The sequence below is a fragment of the Bactrocera latifrons genome, unplaced genomic scaffold (assembly GCF_001853355.1).
Source record: "Bactrocera latifrons isolate USDA-ARS-PBARC rearing strain unplaced genomic scaffold, ASM185335v1 scaffold_3, whole genome shotgun sequence".
NCBI classification, from domain to species: Eukaryota; Metazoa; Arthropoda; class Insecta; order Diptera; family Tephritidae; genus Bactrocera; species Bactrocera latifrons.
Genome location: NW_017536629.1, coordinates 1,053,957 through 1,072,702, shown reverse-complemented (window position 1 = coordinate 1,072,702; position 18,746 = coordinate 1,053,957). Strand labels below are relative to the sequence as shown.

The window sequence follows — 18,746 nt, the reverse complement described above, 5'->3', positions numbered from 1 at the left end:
CACGAAACTCGTAAGTCTTCAAAGTCTAACATGCTGTAACGTGAAGTTGAGAGAGAAACAGTTTTTTCACTACTCTATCCATTGCACTTTTATGGCTTCGGAAATATTTTGTCAAAAATTTAGACCTTTTGAAAATCTTAGACCTCTATATAAATTTAGAATCTTAACTTTGCTGTAAATATTTGGTTTACATATTTGGAAAAACAAAGTACTGAACTAGGCATTATTTTTATTTCATAATAAAGTATGTATGTTTTTATAAGAATTAAGGACAAAAATACCCAAAGTTACTCTAACCTCACTAAATCTGTTCCTCTTATTGATCACCCAAGGGTTAAAAATAAGATTTGTGCGCGAATAGAATGTAATGCAGCGTTATGCCATTGTATCGTGCTGCATTTATTAAAGGCGTGTGCCTCACAATCACACACATTTGCATGCCTACATATTTATTTATATTAATATCTAATATATACACACAGATATATATATTTGCTTATGGATATGTCTGTTTGCCTGATGGCCTTTCAATGCTACTGTAAATGGCAATATGTCGCTGGCCTGCTTCGTCGTCGTCCGTCCTGCACAACAGCAATATTATGTTGTTGTATAGTTTCGCCGATTTTGCGCGCTGTTATTGCGCTTTAATAACTTTTCGTAAAGTTGGCTTTTGATAAAAAGAAAATACGCGCATAATGGCCAAATTATTTTACAACATGATTATGATTTTTAAAGAATACACAAACCACCAAACCACCCACACACAGGCACTCACTGGCACACACACATAGCCAGTGCGCGACGGCGAAACGGTGTCATGTTGTTGATTATTGTCATAACTGTGTTTAATGCCATAACCAAGCTCTAAGCTCCATCACACACACACCCACACACAGATCCACTAACATGCATATACATATATTTAGCTGTACACATATAACTCATCCCAAAAGTATGCAAGCATTTTGTTTGTGTAAGCTTTGTCCTGCCGCAGCGGTTGTCTGCTTCTTGCGAGCGCAAATAAAAACTTTGCAGCAAGATATGCCGTTTTTACGGTTATTATGAGTTTTTCTTTATAGCTTTAACTTTATTTAGGCTTTAAATAATAATTCATGGCACGACCACTTGGAAGTAACTTGATAAGCGGAGCGACTCTGCGCGCAACAAACGAAAATAATGAGTACAACAGAAGTGGGTTTAAGGGATTTTCGTGCGCTAGTCACTTTAACGCAAGAATTTAATTAATTTTGCTCTTTCACTGGTGATATGCTTGCGCTTACGTTTTCAAGGTTTTGTGTATATTTACTTGAGAATTTCAAAAAATCGATTTTCCCCATGCATAATTTAAAGAATGATCACATATTTTAGAATATAGGATAGAATAGATATAAGATTATTTATATTGGGTATTCGAAAAAGTCTTTTCGTATCTCGAATCAAACTTCAACTTATTTTTTTTTTATATTTATAACGAACTTCAATGAACCAAGTATGTAACATTTTGGTCCAGCACTTCTTGCCATTTTTCCATTAGAGACATTATTCTTTCAGTGTAAAACTTTTCTGACCGAAAAAATAGCAGTCCAATGCAATGCTGTATGGTGGATGCATCAAAAGTTCCCAACCAAGCTCTGCAAGTTTTTGACGAATTCTGGCCGTTTTTTCGGTTACATGCTTTAATCTCATCAGTTGTTGACAGAAAAATGTAGATCCAATAACTCGACCAGGCTATAGCAACTCATAGTGAATGATTCCTTTTTAATTCCACCAAACACTCAGCATAACCTTTCGATGCGTCAATCCTGGCTTTGCAACCATTTGTTGAACTTCAAAACGCTTCGATCGTGATCTTTTTCGCGCATTATTGTCGTATTTGATCCCTTTTTCGTCTCCTGTTTCAATTCGCTTCAGAAATGGTTCGATTTTATTTCGTTTCAGCAAGTGTGGTACCCAAACATCGAGCTTATTTGTGTGGCCAGGCATAAATGATTCAAACCCGTTTGACGATGAATGTTCCTTAGCGATGTCAAGACTGCTTATGTGACGGTCCTAGTCAATCTTTTCCATAATTTCATCGCCTTGTTCAGCCATAAGTCAACTAGAGCGAGGTACATCTTTCACATCGAAATTTCCAGAATGGAAGCGAGCGAACCATTTTTGTGCTACACGAACTGATCTCCGTAAATTTCACAAATTTCATTGGTGGCTTGCGTGGAAATTTTTTTTTTAAATTTTTTTTATAAAAAAATCCAGCGAATTTCTTCATTATTTTCACTCATTTTTGAACAGCTGTAACTTTCTTTCAACTTCCCCGAATTTAATTTTTTTTTGGTTAAATGAAGTTTAAAATCAACTTTCCAACATTATATGGTATGACTCAATGTGATTGGAGCACTGGCGATTGGAGATATAGGACTGTAACGGCATCTATTGACAAAATACGAAACGACTTTTTCGACTACCCCATATATACATATATGATCAGGATGACGAGCAAATTTGAAGTCCAGGTGACTGTCTGTTTGTCCGTCCATCCATGCAAGATGTAACTTCAGTGAAAAAATACCCTGTTTAGGGTATAATTAGATATCTTGATGAAACTTGATATGAGCATTCCTTGGCAAAAAGAAAGATCGTTTTCGAAGATGAACGTAATGAAACTTAGCCTTTCCATATTTTTTTAATTATTTTCGAATTTTTGAATTACTCTGAATAAATTGTGTCACAAAAAACTCCTGATTTTATGCAAATAATAAATCTGAGTAAATAAATTTTCGAATAATATCGAATTTTCAAAAACTTTCGGTTTTCTGGGTCATTGCAAATGTAACAAATATTAATTAAATATTTCTAAAAACAATCCTGCTTAAGTGACTCGCTTTAAATACGATTAATTTCAATTAGTTTTCCTTCTTTTCCTTCCAATACGTCTGGTGTCCCCCTAAACAATAATATTGACAAATAAATTTGAAAATTGTCAAAATAAAGCAAACACTTTCGTAGCAGCCATTAAAGCAATGGCTTGCCAAAACTTCAAAATTTTAAATGCTTTCTGCGTGTAACAGTTTCAATGGCATTGCATGTTTGTATGGATCTTTTGCAGCATCTATATATCTATATCTTTTGCGCGATGTCTGCCACTGTTATGGCGGGTTACTGATCTCTCGGTCAGTTCACTGGCACATTTTAATGTGTTTTGCACTTTTGTTAAGCCATTTTTGTCATTCGTCGTTTGCTGTTGAGTAGCGCGTAGATAACGGGCTAGAGCAGCAGCAACAGCAAAGCCGAAATTTATAACTCGGCCATAACGGCGCATCGCGCAATAAAGCACTCACATAACGCCCGCAACACTTGCAGTTAAGTGACAGTTAAAGATAAAAAAAACAACAAACAACAAACAACAAACAACCATTATGAACAAACCTTTTGCAAGGACGCATAAGCAAATGCAAAAAAATGTTATGTACTGCATGGATATTTAGGTGTTGGTCAGCATTGATGGCCAGCAAATAGCAGAAAACAGCGCAATTCACTTGTATGAAAATTTTTTTGCTTTTGGTAAATTTCATTAAATTAATTTTTTATTTTTTTTGTATGTATGTATAAACATATTTTGGAGAAATTTATTCTCATTGTGATAGTGAAATACTAATTTATAACGGAAAAGTAAAAAAAAAATTTAAAAAAATTATACAAAATTCAATACCTCCATTGGTTGTACCAAACTTTGACCAGCTTTCTGGCAATTTGTGAATGCCATGCCGATGGACATGCTCGTCTTTTGGAGCAAACCAATCAGACAACCAATTTTCGAAGAGCTGCACAGCCAATCCGTGTCCCATCAATGACTGATATTTTTTGCCTAATGCTTTTAAAGAAAGGTTATTAATTATAGTTGACAGTTGTCATGCCAACCAAACAGAAAAAGAATTAAGGCACGTTCACATCAAATGCTGCCTAACAACACACTGGCATCTTAACGCTCACTTCATACCGGTACACTTGGTATATTTATAATCTAAATTGCTGACATATGATTATTTATTTCATATAAGGCTAATTTTGGTCTTATTAGTGCGCAAAAAACGAAATTTCGGCCATTTATCCACTGAGACTCCCAACTTTAGAAGACTATCTGTCGGTCGAATTTTGGACCACCTTTAGAGCACGGCTTTATATCCAGATAACTCGTTCCATTAAAGTTGCTAATTAGTCCTGAAGCACCTGTAGAAAGCTCGTAAGTTTGCCTTCAGGTCTCCATTCACAAAAGGGTTAGTTCATCTTCAGTTTTAAAAAGTATAAAACAATAATGCCTTTATCATGAAAGAACAAGGCATAAAGGATCAGTTGAAAAGTCCTCTGCCTCATACTTATATGACGCTACTAGAACTCCATCCATACGATTTATGATTGTTAGCTAGCTTTTCAAACGCCGCGTGCATCAGTTTGTCAGCTCATTTGTTTGTGAATAATACAATTTAGAGTGAAGCAATTTTTTTTTTTATATCGTGAAAAGAAGTTATTACCAACAAAAACATCAAAAAGTCCACAAAATAATTTTGAGTGTCCGTAAAATGAAGTGCTTTGAAATAGCAGGCACTTTAAAGACATTAACGTGTACATCATAACATTCACGAATATTCGGACATGAGAAAGCTATGTGCAAAGTGGAATGACTCGCATGGTCACTTTTAACCCGCTTTTATCACGTTTTACTCCGCAGTCCAATCGAGTGATCTGCACACGATGAATCCGCTCCAAACGAAAAATAGTCGACTATTAAAAAGGGTATGGGACTGTTTGAAGGACGAAACCGGCGAAAACGGCCGCATTTTGAGAAACAGAAACTACTGTTTCACCAAAAGAATGCACCGTGTCAAAAGTCAGTGAAAACGGTGACAAAAATTCATGAATTATGCTTCGAATTGCTTCCTCAATTACTGCAATATCCAGTTCTGACTCCCAGTGACTATTTCTTGTTTTCAGATCACAAAAGAGTGATCAATAAGAAGAATTTTTTTTTTCGAATGAAGAGCTGATCTTGGAAGTTGCGCCCTCTTTTGAAGCAAAGAACAAATCACACTACAAAATAGTATAGAAAAATTGTAGGATCCCTCAGTAATCAGTGTATTATCCTTCAAGGGAATTATGTTCAATAAAAAAAATGAATTTTATTAAAAATATGGTTGGCCAATGCAGGTCGGAGTCTTTTCAATTGAGATGATAAGACAGTTACTTTTTATGGAAACAATGGACGCCGAAAATTTTGATCTGGATAATGCCTTTTGGGGACATTCACGAAGTGCTATTGCTGGGAGATAAAGATTCTATAATGGTCCCTGTATGGTAATGTGACAGCACTTTACTTCAGTTTAATGAATATAATATCCATCTTCTTTAGAGGCAAGGATACAATACCTTTAATAAAATTACTAACACGAAAGAATAAATATATTTTTTGGAATCTCGTCATGTGTGTGTTATATAGTAATAACTTATTCGGCTAGCTAGGTCGGTGATTTGAAAAAAAAAAAAAAAATCATTCTGATATGTTTACTCTTCGAGATGAAGCAGTTGTTTAATTTACAAAGGACATCTTAACAGTTCTTCCCCTACTCGAATAAAATTCTAGTTAATATAGAATAAAATTCACCTCAATACTGCGGATTAAAATATGGTTCTTGCATAGAAGAGAAGGGGTGTTGCGATTGCTGTTCTTTTATGGAACTCTTGCTGCAAAAAGTCATTGTAGACGTCGCGTTTGAATCAAAAAGTCGTATTATTTATTTTTCGTTAAACTAACTATTTTCAGACCCGTACCTTGGTGTGTATTCAATCAACCTTGATTTTGAACATTAACCATATCATCCAAAGTTATGATTGCAAGCGTTTTCGTATTACTTATTATTGATACATATATAGCACATAAATGATATGTCTTAAAAACATGTATGCTTCATCTACACCTCAGAGCTTTAAAAATTCCAGCAGCATGAAATCAGTTACTTTATAAACATAAATATTTGCATGAATGTAATGTTAAAAGTTCTACAACATATTTATCTGAGCGTAGTTAAGCAACATATTTCCTACTTAACATTTGCTTTGTGTAATTACGGTACTTCCCTTGGTTAATGCTGGCGTTTAGTAACATTCATTCATTCACGACACGACACCCCAACGCTTTGTGTTTCCTTTCAGTGAAGGTAAGTGCACGTTTTAAATGGCAATGGCGACGGCAGAGCCATCTGTCTTGACACATTGCAATGTTAAATAGATGATATTTTGTCAAACACGTTTGCTACGTGACTGAAAAATAAAAATTAGTCTGCTCGAGAGCTCAATGCCGAGAAAATATTTGCAACTACTCGAGAGTGCACGACAATACACATACACATTTGCATATACATATACACACACAAATATAACGTATATGCAAACATATAGTACGTTCATACATATTTACAGTTGTATGTTATGTCTAACAAAACTGAAAGCGATAAGGAAATCAAGTGGAGGAAGGAGCTGCAGCAACAGCTTCCTTGAAGCTTCCTAGGTAGATGTGTTGGCTTGTAGGTGATTCCCGTTACAAGTATAAGTGGTGCCAAAGATTTACACTCGCGTGTAACATTATTGATTGTGAGAAAAAAAATGGAGCGACAGTGAGCACACCTGTGAATAATACGCGGCAATGCGTACGTGCATGTCTAACGCCACAACCAACCCGACGTACCCTCGCCGTCTTCGTGTGGACTAAAAGTATTTGGAAAAATGCAAAAGAGAGTGTGGAGTTATGTCTAAATGGGGACAGCAGTTAGAAGCAATGGCAGATTTCTAACGATTCCGTGGTTACAATTTTGTAAGAAATTTGTCGAAAATGAGTTTGATGGTTCCTCCGTGCTTGTGTTTGGGAGTTTATGAGATGTTTAATGTGTACTTGTGTATTCAATTCATATTTGTATATGTGTCTCTGCATTAGGTTGCTCCCGTACAACGGAGACAATTGCATATTCACTTCGGTGTTTCAAGTAGAGGTACATTTTTCAATAGCCTTTGTTTGACAGATCTCGCGAGAGTCATGTCAATCTGTCATGTTAGTTTTGTTCAGTATTGTTCAACCTTCTTACGCCTGAACAACTTTTACGAATCGTTCGACTGTATTACGAAAATTCACGTTCTGTTAAGAAAGTGTTTCGCCCACTTTTCTCAACTTATGATCAACATAATCGGCCTACTGAGCGTACTATTCGCAATGCCATCACCCATCTTGAGACCCAACATTCATTATTCGATAATATTCGACCGAATGCGTTCAGCATGCAGTGAAGCCGTAGTTGAGAGTGTATACGGTTACCGTGGAGAGTCGATTCGACGCCATTCGCAGCAACTCGGACTGACGTATGGAAACACTTGGCGCCCTTTACGTTAAGATCTTAAAGCGAAGAAAATGCAGTTTGCGCAAGAACTGAAGCCGCTCGACCTTCCCAAGTGACATCGCTTCCCTCTTGAGAAATTCCAAGAAGATTAAATGTTTTCGGGCCAAATTTTGTTCATCGATGACTCTCATTTTTGGCTCAATGTGTATGCAAACAAGCAAAGTTGTCGCATTTAAGATAGAGAGAAGACTGAAGAGATTCAAGAGCTGTCATTTCATTTAGAAATGCTTTGGCATAGTTTATTCGCCGGTGGCATTATTAGTAAATATTTTTTCAAAAATGATGCCGATGAGAAAGTAACCGTCAGTGGCGACCGTTATCACGCCATGATAACGGATTATTTCATGCCTCAAAGTGAAGTTCGTGTTTTCGGCGACTATTGTTTTCAACAAGACGGCGCCACTTTCCACATATCGCAGCAATAATTGCATTTTTTAAGAGAAATTTTCGGTGGGCAGGAAGTTTCACGGTTTGAGCCGGTCGCTTGGCTACCAAGATCGTCTGATATCACACCGTTAGACCTAAGGATGCGCAAAGTCTAAAGTTTATGACGACAATCCCGTTTTGATTCGGACCTTGGAGCAAAACATCACGCGTGTCATTCGTCAATTACCATTGGAAATGTTCGAACGAGTCATCGAAAATTTGGTTGAACGAATGGACCATCTGGGACGTAGCCGCGGCCAACATTTGAAAGACCTTATCTTCAAAAGATAAATGCCAAAGAATGTTGTTTCGAATGATAACAAACATTCCATATTAAATTCGAAGTTTCTGTGTATTTTTCTTTAAAACTAATGAACCTCGAAATGGATCGCCCTTTACTTTATTATTATTATAATTTTTTTTTGTCAAGTCTATGTACCACCTTAATACCAATACATACTTACGCGGACATTTTATTTATGATGTACCAACAATCAGGTGGCTTTGTTTCTCGATTTCGATTTCGATTTCGTTTCTTTTATTTATTTATTTTCGTTTTTTGGCTGAATGAAAAAGACATAATCATATGAAAAGTGACAGGATCACGAAGCAGTGTCTGTGTACGAATGGACGGCAGTCTTCGCAGCGCACAAAATTCAGGAAGAAAGTGATTGAAATGGAAAGGTCAGAATAACAAATGGTGGTAATTTCGATAATACGAATGAGAAATAAAAGCGCTGTCTGCCATAGTAGTGGCGATAATTAAAGTCACCTGTTAAAGAAAATTGTGATGTTAATAATAAATGAAGTTAAATGTTTAGTAAGACAATAAATTATAATTTAATGTGGTTGGTGACTTCTTGATGAATGATGTAGGGGTACTAAAGTGTGGTTTTTAAAAATTATTCAAGTAAGAAGTGGCCTCGGTTGCTGAACTAAGTTACTTTGAAATGGTGGTAATAACTAGAAAGGCAAAAGTAAGACTTTTAGAAGGCTGGTGGGTTGAGAAAGCTTCTTATGAAATAGACCACTCACGTGCGGTTTGCAGGATCGTACATTTATCGATCAATACAAAGGCATAGGCAAAAGTAAAAGTTGGGTCCGGAAGGTATGTTTAATAGAGATACGCTTATAATTGTCACAAAATTCTTATCGGATTAGACCTGACCAAGGCAAATATAAACGAACTCACTTATATTTTAGAAATTCAACTTTATTATTATTTATATATTAGTCAACAAAGCATAACAATGACGGTCGTTTTATCACATTTCGGAGTCTTCTACATAAACTGTATTATTATTCGCACTTTCCACATTAAACACGAATAATCGAGGAAGGCAAGTAAGTGGCACCCGGTGCGCTTGCAATACGTGGCGCTTGACGAGTAGCCTCAGAAGCAAAGTTGTGAACAGGAGCCACGCCACCATAATGTGACTGCGAATTGCCACCCAATTGATCGTATTGCGATTGAATAGCGTGTTGGGCATTGACAGCATCCTCTGGTGTACGGTACTTGACGAAGTGCACCTCTGGCTTATGACCTGTGAGATCATGTTGAGACTGCAATTTGTTGGCCAAATCACCCAAGTCGGCTTGTTTTTGTAGAACATAGATGGCGGTCTTCTGTTCGGCAGCAAGTTTGGCAAGATTGAGGGCGGCGTTCTCCAAACCATTATTTTCGGGTCCCTTAACGAAGACAACACGCAGATTCTTTTTCAATAAAGCATCCAGTTGTTCRCTGCCGGCGGGTTCATTGAAATCATCCTCATCAGCGGTGTAGCTGTAGAACTCCTTGTCGAATTCAGCGGCAGGTGCGGAATAAGAAGGTGAAACTTGTGTCGCGGCACCTCCTGGTCCACCATAACTACCCAGTCCACCAAGTCCGCCACTGCTGCCACCGGGTGCAAACGAGAGTCCGGCATCTGTGTGTCCTTCCGGGCGATAGTTGTAGCCCAGGTTATCGGCGCAGGTAGCGGCGAATAAACAGAGTACGATGAAGGCACGCATTTTTTTTTTATGAATACTTGAGATTGGATATTGAAAAACGCGCACTTTTTTGACGCTAAGCTCAAGCGTGTGACTGATAAGACCCAGAAGTGTTGAAGTTTGGAATGATTTCCTCTGCGCTGCGCACGAACTTTTATACAAATTGCCGATCTTGTTGCGAATGCCAGAAACTAATATGTCACACGTGTGCATTCAAATGCTGCAATTTATTGTTAATTTATGGATTTTTATTTGCATTGATTTTTCTTCAGTGCATATTGTGCGAAATTGCAACCACATCGATATGCTACACGGAATATGATTGCGTATTTGCTTGGAGACAATACGCGACTGTCAATATTGCGATTATAAATTGGATTTGTATGCAAATGAACTAAGCGCCACCAGCTATTCAGCCATGTTGTGAATTTGCCATTTTCTTCGAATTAATCACCAAAACTAACAATAAAGTGTGAATTAGTGATTGTTTTTTTATGTTAAGAGACTGCTCCTAATGAAGCATTATACGTTATACAAAAATAAATCGAAAGTGTTTGTGACGCCAACAATGACCATAAAAGCACAAATAAGCACTGGCAAGTTGAAACTGTTTAAAGTAAAGTCTACCGCCATAACATAGAATAGAATAGTGTTCTGGTTTTGCTAGTTTGTTCTTTAATTATGGATTAATGCTGCTTGACGCCAAACATGAATATGATTATGCCATGGCGACGATGCCTTAACTTAGCCAAATAAGTATTGTTTTCATATAAATTGTGATACATTACGGGGTTTCCTACTTTTTTAAAGAAACAGTACAGAAATTTCAAATTTAATGGGGAATGTTGTGAAAAGACTTTAGACTTAACATATCCCCAAAGGAAAAAGGCTAACGGTGTATTAACCCAAGATCTTGGTGGCCAATCGATCGGCCCAAAACGTGAAATCATTTGCTCACCGAAGTGTTCTCTCAATACATCCATTGATTGATGTGATATGTGGGAAGTGGCACCATCTTGTTGAAACTAAATGTCGGTTATTCGCGTTTACAGTCGTCATTGACGGTAACGTTTTTAACGGCATCATTTTTGAAGAAATATGGACTGATTTGGCTGGAAAACGTTGGATCTTCTTGGAACTTTCCAAGAGCCCATAAACTAAGCGCTTAGCCTTGAAAAGGTCGAGAGGCTTCAGTTCTTACACAAGGTGTACTTTGTAGGCTTTCAAGTTAAGATCTTTATATAAAACACCAGGTCGTTCCATATATCAGTCTGAGTGTCTGCGAACGGCGCCGAATCGGGTCTGCACGGTCTTCGTATACAATTCAGCGAAGGCTGCTATATTTCTTCACTGCATACTGGACGTGGTTTCTTCGATCGAATATTATCCAATAAAGAAAGGTGGATTTCAAGAAGGGTGATGGTGTTGCGAATAGTACGCTCAATAGGCCGATTAAGTCGACCACAAGTTGAGCGAAGCACATTATTTACAGAACGCAAAACTGATTGAGAAAAATATACTCTTTACATGGAGACAATAGATGACAAGATTGATTCACGAAATTTGGCAAGGTTGGATAAAATGTCTTTACCAGTGACCTATTGGAGATAAAAAAATTTAAAACGATTATAAAAAAATAAAACACTTCACAAAAACGCAACAACTCAGATCGATATAAATTACAACGGCAACCCTGAACACAACAAATATTATTAAGTTTAGTGATTGGTACTAAGCCGGTTCGATATTGAAATTTAGTTTCACTTTCATCGTGAAGTCGAATACATCGCAATGAGTTTGGTTGGCAAAGTCGTTATTGTAACAGGAGCGAGTTCGGGCATTGGTGCTGCGACGGCAGAGGTTTTTGCCAAAGAAGGTGCCAAAGTGGTGCTCGTCGGGAGAAATGAACAAAATTTGAAGGCAGCTGAATCGGCTTGTAAGGCAGCGAACAGTAAAGCGGAACTCTTATCAATTACTGCTGATGTCACAGTGGATGCGGAACGCATTATCAGCGCTACAATTGAACGCTTCGGACAAGTGGATGTTTTGATTAACAATGCTGGTATTTTTGAAATTGGCAATATTTTGGATATTGATGTTGATCAATTTGATCGTGTTTTCAATACAAATTTGCGTGCCGTCTTTCTTCTAACTAAATTGGCCGCACCACATTTGATCAAGACGCAAGGTAATATCGTGAATGTCTCCAGCGTTGCGGGTATGCGTTCTATACGTGATGTTTCCACCTATTGTGCCTCGAAGGCAGCACTGGATCAATTCACTAGATGTATCGCTTTGGATTTGGCCCCGAAAAATGTACGCGTAAATTCTGTTAATCCTGGTGTTATTGTGACAGATATTCATAGACGTCTTGGTTTATCGCCGCAAGAACTTGATAACTTTTACTCACGCTGTAAGGAAACACATCCACTTGGTCGTAGCGGCGTACCAAAGGAAGTGGCCGATGTTATTATTTTCCTTGCTAGTGACAGCTCTAGCTTTATAACGGGTGCAACTCTACCCATCGATGGTGGTATACATGCCGTTTGCACGATTTAACTGTTTGTTGTGATGCTCTTTATTCAATATTTTCAATATAAATTTATTTATATATTTGCGCAATCGATATTTTATTGTTGTACCGCCAAATTGCCGACAAATTTTTAATCTTAAACCTTCTTCTTTCTGAATATCATGCTGCCTCATCAAAATTTAAACTTAGTTGATTGATAAAATATATTTATTGTTCTAAGAACGCGACACTTTCTCAATAAAGATTGGTTGTGTAGAAGGGACTTATGTATGGTTGTTATTTTTCGCATAGCCTCATAAATTTTTTTCCGAGTTCCTTATTGGGGCTTTTCAATTTCCTATAACTTCTTTTTGATAATTTTACAGTTTGTTTATCTAACGGTATGTTTTCAGGAATTTTTGGGCATTTTCTCTACGATCAGTAAAGATATAGATTAATTTTATTTGGCCTGTTTGGAACAGAAAAAATTACCGGTCTGTCTGTAAACTTAAATGAAATATTATCAAACGGATATACCAAAAGTACTTTCGGTAGACATTTAAAAACAAAAATTTGGAATTTTGTGTCGAAATTTTTTGAATTTTTGATTTACGATTGTACATTCGGTTCAGCCGTTTTTGGAGGAAAGTTTGAATAACACCTTTTTGAGAAAAATGCCTTTGAAGCTTCAAGTCCGCTACTCAGCGCACCGCACAGCTTCTTCTTTTAACTGCCGTATCTTTAAAACGACTTCGAATTTAAAAAACTGTCAAAATTCTATCTGTCAACCACTGACACAGTGTTGGAAAGAAGTAAATCACGGGATCATCTATTAAAAATGAATGAATGTAGACAAAAGGAGTTCGATAGGGACGTTTTATATGCGTCTTGGAACACAGCAAAGGCACCATGAAATGTTGATAATTCCGAAAAAAAAAAAAAATCAAAAACGCCAAGTTACCTGGAAAAGATGGCGTACTAAATAAATCTCTAAAAGATGTAATGACATTAAGACCCAGTGGCTTCATCAAAATGTACAAGGCGTGCATACTGTAAGAAGTATTCTCCGACCCATGGAAGGTACAGCGTTTGGTTCTACTTCCTAAACCAAAAAGGCCACTTGAAGAACCTTTAATCTTATCGACTTCTGTGCATGCTCGACACGATGGTTAAAGTTAACGAAAGCTTAGTAAGAAACAGCTTGGAGTTGATTGGAGTGATCCAAAAATCAGGCGTGTTATCAGAGAGACAATACGGCTTTATAGAAAAGTCGTAGACACTGCGAAATGTGTAGTAAGTGGTAAGAGATGGAAAGATGGCACAGAAAATACTGCGCACTAATTACGCAGGGTGTGAGAATGCGTTCAACTCCGCTAAGTGAGCAAATATAATCCAGTCTTGAGATAATTTTCGCGGACCGCAGTATCTCGTAATTAGTATAATAAACAATTTTGTAAATAGAAAATTGATATTTGAAACGGACGAGGACACTCAGAGTTAAACTATCTCGATTGGACTACCGCAAGGCTCGGTCTTAGGTTCTGTACGAAGGAACTTTATATCAAGTTCTGGGTGTTAAGAAAATAATCAACCAAAAAACATGAAAACAATCGCAATTGGGATAACGTAATAGTGGCTTACTGTCTGGATTACCTCCGGCTTAAATGCAATGATCGCATAAATAGTCTACGCCAAGTGTTTGCAGAGAATTGAAGTGTTCATATACACCAGGAATGTGGAAGAAAGGGTATCACTCACCATAGCGGAATGAGACATTATTTCACAGTCGCTGCTGAACTATCTAGGACTAATATTGGATTCTAAATTAAATTTTAAGAAACACCTGACGTATACCTTGGGTAAAGCAAACAAAATGTATAGGGCTGCTGACGTTCCAGGGCGAGCTTTAAAAGCAAAAGCAATGAGTTCAGTAATATTGTATGCAGCACCAAAATGGATACAGGCACAAGATGTAAAAGCATATGCAAAACAAATAAACCCTGTGCAAGGGCTCACTGTTAGCCAAGTAACAAGTGCTTTTCGAACGATATATAGCGACGCTGCTGTAGATCTAGCCAGTATGCCGCCCATTGACATCCAGGGAGACGCATTCGCGCGATTGGACTAGCTAGGCATAAAAAAGAGAAGTGAACCAAAAGCATGACATTGTGGCAAACCTCAACCAAAGACCCGTGCACCCTAATCCCGGACATCCATTCGTGAATGGATAGATTACATGGGGACCTAGACTTCCACTTAACCCATATACTAAGTGGACATGGATGCTTTAGAAGCTACCTGTTCCGATTTCAACACGATCTTAGTCCGTCCGACGTTCAGAGTGCTTAGAAGACTCAGAGCACGTATTTTTTCATGCGTCAGTCCTCTGACGAAAGGAAAGCTGTAAGCGAATCGTCGTAACTATAAAAAGAAACGGTGTTGGAAACCGTAAGACCATCGAAATTCCTTTGCAAGGCTTGAATTGGTGTCGATACTACCGAATTTTTAAACTTCAAATGAATTGCAGTTGAGTTGAATTAGTGACTTTAATTGCTTTTATGAACTTAAAGCCGAAGTGATAATGGTTCAGCACCTTAATCTTAAACAACTCTCATAAAGCATGAACCGATTTCAATAAGCATGCGTTCATTTAGGTGTAACTAAGAACAATGCGAGCATTCCAAGCCATTCGATGTGATGCCATTACATGGAATTTGCTGTAAAATTAAAGAGTTTTATTTACATACTGCGCCTAAACTGCCATTGTCTAGAAATCCTTTTGTAAATTAGAACTTTTGGCAAGTAAAAGGCGCACAAGAAAGCCTAAACTCAAATGTGCTCAATACAAATGTAAAATGAGACAAGCGTGTAAGTAAAATTAAAATAAAACACAAAAGGAATGAGTGTATCAGATCTGTGTAGAAGCTTGTTGTATATACATACATATGTAAACCTGCCTCAGTACATTTTATGGATTTCATCTTGTTACAATTTACAGATGACAAAACAATTCTGTTCACTTTAGTGCCAACTTCAGATTTAATTAAGCAGACGCAATGCTACGGAGAATGGCTAAAAATATGTACGAGTGTATATACACATGGACACATACTTGCATACGTATCTATACATACATACATATGTACTTCTAATACTAACGGGCACATGCAAATATGCTCAAATTTATACACCTCTACGTAAGCGTACATATTCAGGTATTTGCGAGCATGTGATGTTGGCTTACGCGTAGCTGCGTGGGGTCTGACCCTCTCACTCGACACACAAATTCCACCAATCATGGCGCCCTGCCTGGCTTACAGCTGTTGCGCGTTTTCACACCCACTCGGCACGCCATCCGCTCGTTGCTCAATTCGAGTGTCTCAGCTGAAACACAACAACGCCACAACGCCACAACAAAAAACAATACAAACACAAGTGGCATGTCCTTAGACGCTGCCGCGGCTGTGACGTCGCACACTCCCACGAAAAGACAAGCAATTGCAAATGGAGCACCTTGCCCGTAGGCAAACCTGGGAGTTGTTGTTGCTACTTCTATTTACCTTGGTGCGTGCCTAAGTCTGTCTGAATGTATCTAGGAGTGCGTGTGTGTGACTGTGTGTGGCATTGCTGTTTTTACTGTCATGCCACAGAAAACAGTAGCAAAAATATTATTGTTGCTTTTATTTACTTAAAGAAATTATAGTACTCGTGTTTCCTTGTTGACAATAATTTCATCTTTATACCTGCTTGGCCAGTAAAGCGAGCTCATCAAAAGAATGTATAGCTGGGCCTGAGCAATCGGCGTTGGACGTGCGCAACGTGACTCATCAACAGCGCCATGCCAGAGTCCCCACTCGGCTAGTTTCTGTGTCAAATTTCAAATGTATTAACCTCATCCTTGAGCGCAATGAAGTGCCTACAGGAATTTTATATTCCCGCTATTACTTTTGCCGAAATTCGCTCACGGGCGTGTGAATAGTAATGCCTCGTCCTCGCTGTCGTTTTCATTCTCGTCATTGGCATCCAGAAAGCATTCGTATGCACATATTTAGCTGCCTAAAATAATCAAATCCCACACACACACATACGTCCAATCATCCAAGTGCACGTGGGTGCCGGTGTCCGTGGGCTGTGGGCACGGCCATCAATCCATTATGCATGTACGCATGTATTTGTTGTTAAAGAATTCGTCGAATAAATGCATAAAATTTGCTCGGCTCGGCTACGCATTTGTGCTAACTGAAATAGTACAGATTCTCGTGTAAATATCATTCAATTTGCATAAATCTGCATGTGTATGCGTGTACGACTGACTGACTACATTGTAAAGAAAACAATCATTTGAATTCCATCAGCCAGCAAACCGCGAAAGTGCCTACCAAACAGCAGTTGGTCCCTCCGTGAGTCCAAACGTACGGCAGACCCTCGATCCGCCGGTCCGCTTCTTCAACCGAGCTTCCATCTACCGGTCCGCTTATTCAGCCGTCCCTTCATCCGCCCGTCCGTTTATTCAACCGTCACTCCATCTACCAGCCCGTTCGTTCAACTGTCCCTTCATCCGCCACGCCTTTCTACCAGTCGTTCTTCAATAGGTCCGTTCATCCAGCCGTCCCTCCATCAGTCAGCCCAAATGTACGTTCGGCCATCCGTTAGCCGGTCTGCTTGATGTTTATTTATTCTTTGTGTACTTTGCGGATGAAGACGCTAAAACATCATACCAAAGTTTTGTCGTTGTTGGATTTGCGGCAACTCAAAGATAATTGGATCAGTTTAGTATTGTTTTTAATACCACACAGACGCGCTTTTCATGTAAATAAGATATGACGATAATTTTCAGCACAATTCATAATGTTTGTCTCGCATACTTTGTCTAAAGTAATCAAAAATCRTTTTTCTCCCTTTTACAACCATTTTCGGTAATTTTTATTGTGTGTTTAAATATTGGGAAAACGTTGCGAAATTTCAGGTTCTCATATTTCCACTTCATTTCGACGTCACGTCGAATCGGAATGCAATAAACGCTGAGTAATGAACTTAATTGCTTTGGAAACACGATTGTCTGTTCGAAAAGCCAGAAAATCCGGTACAATGTGTAACGGAAAGTGCAAGAAGACTGCGTTAAAGCCAGAAGTGATGGCAAAAGGACACCGCTTGTTTCTTTAAAGACGTGATGATAAGTCGCTTTTTTTTTGGTTTTTTCTGGTTTTTCGACGACAGGAGATATTTCGTCTTGTCCCCTTTCACAACCAGACCCATTTGCTTTGCTCTCTTATCCAGTCTGATTCCAATGCTATCAATATCAACGACGTACGTCAGCAGCTGTACATTTTTACGATTGTGCCTTCTGGATTCAGCTCTGCAGCCTGARTTATTTTTTCCAGCAATATATTGAAGAAGGCGCACAAGAGGGAGTCCATATTCTACAAAGCAGCTGTTGCACACTAATTATCAGTTCTGCGCCGTTCAATTTCAATAGCTCGGTCAGCAATCCATCAGCCTGCGTCACTCTGTTGTTCATCAGACGGGGATTCTTTTACATATGGCTCAAGCGGCTCACGATTTTTGATCTTAGGCCAAGTCTCCTCTGGGTGGCTAAAGAAAATTCGCTTGAAACCGAGCTAAATTGCGAAGACGAAACATCCGTCCTCAGGGTTGTGCGCTGGGTTTGGGAGACCCACGTGAAAAACGCTCCCAAAGAATAAAAAAAGCAAGGCTTACACTACAGTCACTCTATTTAAACTTTATTTTCCAGAAAAGGAAACCCACCGTTTGAAATCACTTTTCAAGTGGACACACACGTGTAATCGATGCTTCGTCACAAGTTTAAAGCTCTCAAAGAAAACAAAAAGAACTTAACTACCGCAAAGAAGCGATAATTTCAGTCTTGACCTTCTGACGTTCGCTTAATTGTCGATGCCACTTGCAAGCTTTGATTAAAGGCCAAACCAATGGAATACTAAAGGAAAGAGAAAAGTGAAAAGGAAATACGTGGTTATGTGGCGTACATTATAATGAAGTTGAGAAAGGAACATGAAAAATAACAAAGTGGCCAACGGCAATGGCAGAAACCTTTTTGGCATGGCTTGTCTAAATAACGTTGCCAACATTTAGGATGCCCAATGAGCCTAATATGCAACATTCATGGAACGGTGGCGCTGCTATTTGTTGGCCGTCATCACGTCGTTGAGAGCGGGTATCGCATTGCAGGAGATCGATGGGATGGCTGTTGCCGCGCGCTGGAAGTGCCGTCAAGTTGCAAGTTCAGGAAGCACGTGCACCACAAAATGGAGCCTCGACATGACTGCTATGTATAAATGTTCGAAATTCTATGCGCGTGATGTGACACCCGGCCGCGTTCGCTCCTCCCCAAAACTTACTTACGC

At 38.5% G+C, this 18,746-nt stretch overlaps 2 protein-coding genes across 2 annotated transcripts; one reads left to right on the top strand and one right to left on the bottom strand.

Moving 5' to 3' along the window:
• Window positions 1–9,054: 9,054 nt before the first annotated feature.
• Window positions 9,055–9,988, bottom strand: LOC108970378. Its single transcript, XM_018935715.1, has one exon. It carries the CDS (start codon window positions 9,870–9,872, stop codon window positions 9,180–9,182), a length of 693 nt encoding a protein of 230 aa, XP_018791260.1. The 5' UTR covers window positions 9,873–9,988; the 3' UTR covers window positions 9,055–9,179.
• A 1,654-nt stretch (window positions 9,989–11,642) lies between these two features.
• LOC108970336 (3-oxoacyl-[acyl-carrier-protein] reductase FabG-like) lies at window positions 11,643–12,410 on the top strand. The gene has a single exon (XM_018935662.1). The coding sequence runs from the start codon at window positions 11,643–11,645 to the stop codon at window positions 12,408–12,410; it is 768 nt and encodes a 255-aa protein (XP_018791207.1).
• The last annotated feature ends 6,336 nt before the right edge of the window (window positions 12,411–18,746 follow it).

Excerpts from the sequence above, each read along its gene's own strand:
- LOC108970336 (XM_018935662.1), top strand. The coding sequence starts at position 11,643 with ATGAGTTTGGTTGGCAAAGTCGTTATTGTAACAGGAGCGAGTTCGGGC.